Consider the following 10,136-nt stretch of genomic DNA (forward strand, 5'->3'; position numbering starts at 1 on the left):
AAAGTCAAGCTGACAAAGCAAAGGAGTAGTGAAACCAGATTTAAAGCACAGAGGGTCTCAGGTTGCTTTTCATAATCATGATCTGAAGAATGCACTTTGTAATAACCATAGTTATTAGGCATGCATTTTAAATTCATTCCTGTTTGCTGTGACTCAGTTCCCATGCCTGAAAGTGTTATTCCAATCAGAAGTCTGGCATGATGGAGGTTTGACGACTAATGGAGATCCTGACAACTATTGCTGGGGCTCCTGATGGGCTCTGTCATTGATAATGGCTTACCATAGTCTCTTTAATCAACCATAAATCCAGGCAAAGCCTTGTGAATTGTTGTCCTCTACCATCATGGCTAAGGTGGGGCTAGTGTTGCCTCTTGGCTTAAATATTCACATATGTAAAAGAAATATTAAGATGGACATTTACAAGGCATGACTTCTGTAATAACCTTATATACAAGAGCCCAGGGTGGTAGGGGCTCTTTATAAATGGCTCTGTGGAGTACTATGCAACACAAGGAAACAATAAAGAGCTCAAGAAACCTTGCATAAACATGGATACATCTAGAGGACATTATGTCAGATGAAATAGTCAGAAAAGGACAAGTATTGTGTAAGATTGGTTATGGCTATGGAAAGGTCTGATAGAATCATTCATTATTGGATGATTACAGAAAATAACAAGGGAGGGAGAAGAAAGTAAAATTATGAAGAGAATAAATAGTAATAAAATTGGGTAATAGGCACATGTTAAGATGGAGAAAGAGAAAGACAATTATTCAAGTCATGCTAGTAGCTAAGTGCTTAACCATGTGCAGCAACCTGGGACTCCTTTGAAAATGAAGGGAGTTGTTAAAAGACGTTGTCACTGAAGTCAAGACACTCCAGTCACATCGAAATGCAGCAACTATTACCCTCCAAGACTCACTGAACAGGGATCTGCATTTTAATGAGACTCACACCCAGGATGTTTGGAGACGCGATAACCTTTTTTCTTCACAGTTAAAGGCAGTTGAATTATCTCTGTGCACATCTCAGATAGGATCTCATCTCCCTGTCTTGGAGAGTCCAACGCCCCTCTTTGTGGAACTTGCTTTCCCAGGCAGTCCTACCCTAGCTGGATTTGCCATTCTCTGGGGCCCAAAGGGAGGCCTGCTGTATCTCGTCCCACTGCTTCAGCTTTTGCTTGAAGTGAGAAGCAGATGGGCGGGAGCTGGCTCCCTTTGTTTGACTCCAGTGCAGGTGTCTATTGTTAAAACAGGAGGTTTCAGCTGGTTGTACACACACCCAGATCTTTCCTTGCTGGGGGCACTTTTTCTGAGAACCCAAATAAAGAGATTATGATCCATTAATGGCCTCCCTTTCAAATATCAAAGGCTGATGTGAGTCAGAGAAAGGCCAGCAAGAGAGACTGAGCGAGCTCTTCTTCAGTGGTTTTCAAGGCCAAAGATCTTCCAGGGAGATGGCCTGTGTCTCATGACTTGTACAGGCGAAAACCTGCCAGCCACCAAAAGCAAGCACTCTGCAAAGGGCCTGCAAATGCTTCAGCTGAATGCGGGGTAAGAGGCTCCTGCCAGAATGGGATGAGGTGTGTCGAAACGGCCAGGCATCTGGGAAGAATTGGTTTTGCTCCATTTTTAGTTCAACAGAAGCGTCAAATTACAATGAACAGTCACCATCTATCCAAAACAACCATTGTAATCAAGACGTGAATGTTCTACTGTGCATGGTCTAAAGATTGACTCTGAGGAAAACTTTTTCTTGAAGGCCTGGCTGTCCTTATCCACGTATTAAGCAAACAAGTTTCCTTGAGCTTTTGCTTTCAGAACTTTTGGGGTATGCAGTGGCTCCTGTTTACTGGAGAAAAGGTTCATCTTAATGGGAAAGTTAACATTTCTGGTTTAGAGGGGACAGAGCATAACAAAACAAAGCCTTGCTAGCTGGACACGTTTCTTTACAAAATCAGCTGCTGCTGTCATTTACATGATGGATGAGTTCTCTGTCTTATGTTTGAGGGTTTTAATTGGTTCGTTTTCTTATCAATAGAAGATGTTCATTCTCCCCACATCAGGAACTTGTGTTCACTACTACTGTATTATTAGCAGGGATTCTAGTAGGAAGCGTTGGTGGCCTAGTGGTTAGAAACTGTGCTGCCATCCCCAAGGCACGAGCTTCAAGTCCACCAGCTGCTCTGAAGAGAAGGATGGGCAATCGCCTCCTGGGTGATTTCTTGCCTCTGAAAACCCTGATGGAGTATCAGCTATGAGTTGGTTCTGACTCAACTTGACAGCACATAACAACAACCCCTACAGTAGGAGGTCCGGTGGTTTAGTGGTAAGGGATTATGCTGTCAACTTGACAGTATGTGGTTGGAACCCAACAGCTGCTCTGCAGGAGGAAGATGGGTAATCTCCTGCATGATTTACTGCTTCTGAAAACCCGCTTGCAGGGTCAGTGAAGGGTCAATTCTTACTTGATGGCACACACAACAACAACATTTAAATAAAGGAGACTTAGAGCAGGTACCTGGGTCTAGCATGCACACCCTACTAGGATGAGGTCCAGAGATGGGATGCAGGTCTTCCTTGAAGTCCAAGAGCTTAAAACACTGTGTAAGATTACCAGTGAGAATCTTCATATTTCTTGATAAAATAAAAAATAATAACGTCCTCAAACCTCAAACTTCATCAGATTGACCTTTTCAAGGGAGATGGGTTTTTTGTTTGTTCGTTTAGCATTTTCAAGTCCTTAGCTGGCATGATTTGTACTCAGTTGTCAACGGGAAGGTTAGAAGTTTGAGCTCACCCAGTTCTGCCTGGGAACAAGGCTTTGGTAATAAACTTCCGTAAAGATTACAGTCAAGAACATTCTATGGAATCTGGTCCACGTTCCCAACAGTTAAGGTTACCATGTGCAGGACTTGATTCAAAAGCACCTTTTTTCCTTCCCTTTTCTAAATTTTTTACAATGTTCTCTAGACATCTGTAGGTTGAGCCTGTAAGTGGCTGCACTTTGACGAAGGTGGGGACAGACAGACGAGTTGACCTGTGTGGTATTCTGTGAGGGACTTATTGTACCTTTCAAAAGATGATTGAAAGTTATTGTTCTTTTCCTCAGGACATTCAAGTGGGAGTCAAGAAGGTGGGATCAACACAACAACTCCTCCTATGAGGAAAGCCCAAGTCCCAGGTGAGTTTCCAAGCTGAGAGGCTAAGAAAGATGCATAACATAGGCTCCTGAGACACAGAGAGAAGAGACAATTAATTCAAAAGTCCATTCTCGTGAATGTTATAGGATGAAAGGCACAACAGCCTTTTTGTAGGACAAGATGGGACGCTTTGAGGGGGTCTCACCAATCAAACTCATATTACATCAGTCCTAAAAAGTACCATATTAGTTACTACTATTTCCTTCCCAAATCAATGATTACACAGAAGATTCCATGAGATCTCGCTCATCCCCAAATCAAAGAATTTTTCTTCCTTGAAGGGAACAATGTGTTTGTATTTTGCCTTCTTGCCTCACATCAGGTGTCCCTAAAGGCAGAGAATCTGAAGGAAGAAAGTGGGTTTCCCATAACTAGACAGCAAAATTCTACTCGGCTTTAGAGAGACTGAGTGTGAGACATTTCCAGGCCCCATCAAGGGCAAAGAAGAGATATAATATCTTCCTGAGGAGTTTCCTACCCTCTTACTGGACTTTCCTCCTCAAACCAGGGCTTTGAACTGAATTGAATAGGTTCAGTCATAGTCAATGCATTGAATTTGGAACAGACCCAAATTTTTAAAATGTGGGTGTGCTAGAATCATACCTGCTCCTTTTAAGACCTGACTTTAAAATGTTTATATAAGCATTTTTTTATCCAGAATTAATTCATAGTTACTGAAGAGATTTTAGACAATATGGTTGAATTAAAGCATAAAAATAGAAATGACTTACTCTTTTGCCATCCAGAAATACTGTGGTGATCATTTTTATGTCTACTCCTCTTGTCATCTTTTTACTAGTCGATTTTATTTTTTTAGAGAAGTTTTAGGTTTCCAGCAAGTGTTGAAGGCCCTCATATATCCCCTTTCTCCCCATTTCACAAATTGTCCCTTTTATTACCACCTTGCCTTAGAGTCATAAAGTCATTGTAATTGGGGTAGCAGTGTTGACGCACCAGCAGTAACTCAAGTCCACAGCACACATTGGGATTCGCTCTCTGTGTTGTATAGCTCTGAGTTTTAGCAAATGTATGATGTTTACCATTTAGTAACACATGGAATTGAGTCACTATCCTAAAATTGCCTTGTGTTGCATCTGCTCATCCTCCCCTTTCACACCCTGAACCTCTGGAAACCACTCCTTACTATCTACAAAGTTTTTCCAGAATAGCATATTGTGTGTAGGCTTTTCAGACTGATCGATGTCACATGGCGATAAGGACTTAAGGGTTCTCCCTGCCTTTCTGTGCCTCGCGCGCTCAGTTCTTCTTATCGCCATTGTATGGCTGTATCACAGTTTGCCTATCCACTCGCTTATGGAAGCACGTTATGGTGGCCTCCAAATATTGGCAATGATGCTATAAGAATTCCTGATTAGGTGAAAATTCCAGCTCATTTGAGTAAATAGGAATGTGATTGCTGGTTGTACAGTAAGGCTCTATGTTTAACTTTGTAAGAAATTACCAGATTGTCCTCTAAACTGGCTGTGCCGTTTTGCATTTCCACTGGCAGTTCATTAACTGGAGTTCTTGTTGGTTCATGAGAATTTGTCAGCATTTGGTGCCATTACTATTTTGGGCCGAAATGTGTAATAGCGTTTTGTTATTATTTTATTTAATCATCATTTTTCAATGCCATTTATATTTTAAAATATATTTATACCATACATCCTCTGGAGGGTCAGCGGTGGATTGGTTCCAGCTTGAAAATACACAATATCAGCAACAACTAATCGGCAAAGTCATTAAGTATTCTTCTCCTACATCATAGTGGACAGTATAATGACCATGCTTCAAGTTATTTTGCCGATATCTAACTGTAGGATATTAGATTGCTTCCAACTTCTCCTCTCCTAAGTGGCACAGTAGCTAGTTAATGTCCAAACAGCTAATCCTGAGCTCTATTCAATACCTGGAAATATAATCGCTGGATTAAAGGCATGAACGTTTGGAAAGGTTTTTTGGCAAATTTACCAAATGACTCTCCTCCAGTGAACATGCCCAGGTTTGCAATCCTTCAGTCCTCCATAAGTATGTTCCTTTCTCCTCTCATGCTATAATTGGACCTCTATTTTTGTTGCTTAGTAAAATGTGAAGTTGACGTTCTTATATAGAAGAACGTTCTTTTCGAGGGACACATACGTTTCCTTAATCTGTTTACTAATATGATGCCAAATACATCTCCAAGTCTCACTTACTCATTCTAAAGATTTTGGAAATACGTTTCTCCTGGAGAAACTTGAAAATCCTGTTTGATGATAAAAGTTTAAAACAAGAGGCCTGCTGGATAAACATCTGTAGCAAAATTGTTTTTCCAACATTATTTTCTTGTTGGCCGGGCCTTTGGCTGGGGCCATCTGCCATGCTCTCATCTTTGTTTGGACCAGTTTGTGCGGTATGTTTTGATTTTTATTTTTTTTTTTTTAAAACAAAGTCCATTTCCAAAGCTCACACGTCTTTTGGTTCCTTCAACCCAGAGTGGCTGATCATCTTGGCATCGCTGTTGGCCTTGGCTTTGATTCTCGCAGTTTGCATCGCTGTCAACAGTCGAAGAAGGTAAGGAAATGCTCCTTGGGGCCTTTGACTTTGAAAGGGCTCTGTTTAAACTTGGGCTTTGGGCCTCTGATGCTCAGAAATTTAAACATGGCATTGGAGCAAGCAGCATTGGCACGCCTAGGAACATTTTTAGAAATGCAGATTCTCAGTTTCTAGCCCAGGACTTCTGCGTCAGAGCCCAAGTTTTTAACCAGATCCCAGGGATCCATGTACACAGGACAGTTTAAAATTCTCTGCTCTTGTGTGTTCTGAACAGAAGTGGACACCGGCATTATTTAGACCACAGTTTGTGCATATGGACTGAATGTCTTATGGTACTTTTTAGCAAATTTTACCAAATTTAAACTGATGAAAGCCATAAAACACTTCTCCAGAAAAGTCTATAGAAAAGTGAATGCATTCTTATTGAGTCATTAAGTAAATGTTTGCTGAGTGCATTCACAACACACCAAAACAAAGCATTACATGAAAAAATCAGGGATTCATTGTTCTCTTTCTTTAGCCTGTCTGAGATACATGGAACTTTCTGGAATTCTCACATAAAATAGGTATTAAATTTTTGCTTTTGTCTGATGCTTTTTTCCTTCTTTGCAATGACACTATTTTCTGGAAGTCATCAGAAGAATTCCCTGAAAGTGAGGTCTCTAAAGCAATTATGAGTACTGGTGACAGATTTAGATGTTTTCCTTGGGAAAGACTGAATAAAGAACAGACACTCATCATTTGCTAGAACTGACACATGGGCTGTTATTAAATCCTCAAAGATTCTCCTCTATCCCTACCTCAGCCAAAACCTATAGTTTGGAAGGTTATTTATAGGATACACATACCTGGTTGAGCCATGACAAGGTTCCAGAAATAACGCTACCTACGGTGAAGTGAAGGAAAACAGTATTTCTAGCAACAGAGAAAATGAACATTAACAGGGGCACTCCAAAGCATAAATCTCCACCCAGGATGCTTCAGAGATGCAGCATTTTTCTCAGAGCACATACACAGAAAGACTACACACCCTATGTCAGTATCTCTTTGTTGTTGTTAAAATCTCTTGAGATTGCCTTTCATAAGGTGAAAGTCTCACATCTTTGCCTTTGTTCATGACATCATCTAACAGACCAGAGGATGCTCCTCAGAGTGAGTGAAAATCTGACAAGCAGAGATGTTTAAAATCTTTCTTGAAAAGCAGTGGACAAGCTCATTCCAATACCACACACTATATCGTATGTGCCGTATCTCCAGCTATCAGAGGCAATCAAACGAAGTCATTGTACAGTGGTCCAAGTTACTAAAATAGTTTTAACTAACCCACGAACAAGTTCATTCCTACCCTAGTGGCCCTCTCTGTTGGTATCAAGGAGCAGCCTGGTTTAAGCCTCTCTAGGCTGAACTTGTTCATTTTCTTAGCAGTCCATGGTATATTCAATACTCTTCTCCAGCACCACAGCTCAAAGTCATCAATTCTCCTTCTATCCTTCCTAGTCATTGTCCAGCTTTCTGACACATAGCAAGTGATTTCAAAGACCATGACCTGTATCAGGCACACCTTAGTCTCCAGGCTGCTCCTTGGAGGCAAGGATTCTGAAGCTTCATCTGACATACTTTGGAAGGAGGAACCAGTCCTTGGAGAAGGACGTCATGCTTGGGAGGGTGGAGGGACAGTGCAGGAGAGGAAGACCTTCTATGAGGTGGATTGATTGAGTGACTGGGGTAATTGGGGTGGATGTGTTGGAGACAGTGAAATTGGCACAGGATAGAGCAGGATTTAGGGCTGTTGTGCTATGGGGTCACTATGAATCACAGACAACTCGACAACACATAACAACAACAACAGTGACCCTCTGTCAGGTTTCCAGCATTTTATAGGAAAGCTTGCCTGCCTCTCTTTCTCCTACAGAATGACTGATGGATCAAGCCAGCAACCTTTCTGTTAGCAGTCCAACACATAATGCACCACACAACTGTTGTGTTGTTGTTGTTGTATGCTATTGAACCAGAACTCATAACCTACCCACCAGTGGGTTTCTCTCAGGCAATAAATTGCATGGAAGGAGATTGTCCATTCTCCAGCGGAGCCATTAGTGGGTTTGAGCCACGTGCCTCTGGGATTGCAGCACGGCTTCTTACCTCTATCCTTAAAAGAGCTGTATTAATGACAAATTACTGTGTTCCCATCTATACTTCTGAAGTTATTCATCATAATGAAGTAGTCTAACTAGTTGCCTGTTATAGCCATCCAACCATTGCTATTGTATCTCATGGTAAACTCACATGGGCAGAGGAAAATAGTACTATTTATGTTTTTCAATAACTGCTTTCTGAAATAGTTTGCCAGTCTTTGGAGGCCTCTCTGGGTGGCTTCGAATATTTAAACCTGATTGTATATGGCACAAAAACTAGAAGAAGGAAACAAATTAAAAGACATCCTGGGAGGCCTATGACCAAATGGAAAGTTGGGGATTTTTTTCTTTTTTAGTTGAATTTAAATAATGTGTCTTAAGGGAGACCTCACAGTCTTTTCACTCGCTCTCTTCATCCCCAATCTCCTTGTTTTCCCTGGGATTACTCTTGCTCAATTACTATAAATTCTCTATTGTTTGAAACCAGCCCTTTGTTTCAGGCCCTAGTTCGTCCCACTTCTGCTCACATATACAATTCCATAAGTTTTGTCACTATGGAAACATTGGCCCAGGACGATGTTGATGTGAGAGGAGAGGACCTCAGAGAAGCATCTCAGCTGTCCCTGAGAGCAGCTGGAATCCGTGCAGGGTGGCTGGTTCCCTCTCATGTGTCTCCCTGCCTTGCCAACAGCAGGGAAGGGGCCTCACTGCAACTCCTCCCTGCCCTCCCCACAAAGACCAACGGTCGCCCTAGCAACAGGCAAACAGGGGCATGCAAGGTCCAGCACAGAGAGTGTCTCACCGGGAAAGTAGCTGCTTGGACGCCATAAATTACTATGTTCTGATTTGCTAATTGAAAACAGATTTGCCACACAGCTAAAGGGTGGTTAACTGCTGCGTGGGCCCTTCATGTTCGCTTTGTTTCTAAGCCCATTTTTAATCCTCTTAGCGCCTTTCTCTGTGAGAAAGAGGCAGAATCCTATTTGCATCAAAAGAAGCTTGCTTGCAAATAGGGACCTGCAAGAGGCACACACTTCTTTACTCATTTGGGTGAACACATTTGAGTAAAGGAGGCCTGTGGAATATGCTTTCCGTGTTGGGCTGCTTGGTGAAAGGTTGATCCTCGTGATTCACAGCTTCAGAAACCTGAGAGAGGGTTACCTGAGTCAGAATAAACCCAGCAGCAGTGGGTTTAGGTGGGTTTGTGTTTTGTGGGGTTTTTTTTTCCATTTGATTGACAACTAAGACCTTCAGCATTGGTGAAGAGTTGTTGTTGTTGTATATCATCAAGGAGGAATCAACCCATAGCTGACCCTTCAGTGAGTTTTCAGAGACAGTTAATTATATGGGAAGAGATTGCCCAACATTCTCCCACGGAGATACTGGTGGATTTGAACTGTGTACCTTTGGGTTAGCATCCAGTTCCTTACCATTAAGCCACCAGAGCTCTGATGAGGAGTAGGAGTAAGGGAAGATAAAATTGAAAAGTCTGGTGGCCTAGTCTGTAGGAAATTGCATTGCATCAGCAATCTCTAGTGGGGGAAAGGTGGGTAATCTCCTTCCATTCGATTGATAGCCTTGGAAACCTGCTGGAGAGACAGCTCTGAGTTGGTTCTGACACAACAACGAGAGAGAATGTATTTCTTTGATGTATTGCATATTGGGTTGCCAATCCAAAGGTTGGCAGTTTGAGTCCACCAGTGACTCTATGGAAGAAAGATGGGTAGTGTCCTCTTCTTGTAAAGACTTAAACCTGATGAAATGTCACCATGAATCAGGATTGACTCCATGAGAGGAGTGGGTTACCCCTCCCCATTTATTATTTCTTTAAGGTCCTTTGTTATCTGCTAGCAAATCAACTCTGACTCATAGAGACTGTTAACAATGGATCTGAAAGGGTGTGCTCGATAGCCAACCTAGAAGTTGGCAGTTCGGTCTCACTCATTAGCTCCGTAGATGAAAGGTCTGGAGATTGTGGGCCAGTTCTACTCTGTGACACGTGGGATTGTGCTGGAACCGACCTAGTGGCAATGGATTTGGGGTTTGGGCATAATTTCTTTGTAGACTGTGTAGTACAAGTGATCAGCGTGCTTAAAAGCTTGGGGGTTCTGAGAAGCACCTCAGAAGAAAGGCTTAGAGACTTAACTTCCACAAAGCAAGCATTAAGAATCTAAAAGTATTATATTTTAGGGCATTATTTTTATCGTAGGAGTATGCAATGAGGGTTGTAGAGTGGATTATATTGGGGGCTAGGGGGTGGGGTT

At 42.0% G+C, this 10,136-nt stretch overlaps 1 protein-coding gene across 2 annotated transcripts in view; it reads left to right on the forward strand.

Annotated features, from left to right (window-relative positions):
- Positions 1 to 10,136, forward strand: part of CD44 (CD44 molecule (Indian blood group)) — a 103,160-nt gene that overhangs the window by 87,910 nt on the left and 5,114 nt on the right. For both annotated transcript variants that reach the window (XM_006883753.1, XM_006883754.1), the window contains 2 exons: positions 3,112 to 3,183; positions 5,677 to 5,755. In XM_006883753.1, coding sequence (XP_006883815.1) covers positions 3,112 to 3,183; positions 5,677 to 5,755 — 151 coding nt within the window. The remainder of the gene's footprint in view (positions 1 to 3,111; positions 3,184 to 5,676; positions 5,756 to 10,136) is intronic.

Source organism: Elephantulus edwardii, unplaced genomic scaffold (assembly GCF_000299155.1).
Source record: "Elephantulus edwardii isolate Elephantulus edwardi_28Jun2011 unplaced genomic scaffold, EleEdw1.0 scaffold00029, whole genome shotgun sequence".
In the NCBI taxonomy this organism is placed as follows: Eukaryota; Metazoa; Chordata; class Mammalia; order Macroscelidea; family Macroscelididae; genus Elephantulus; species Elephantulus edwardii.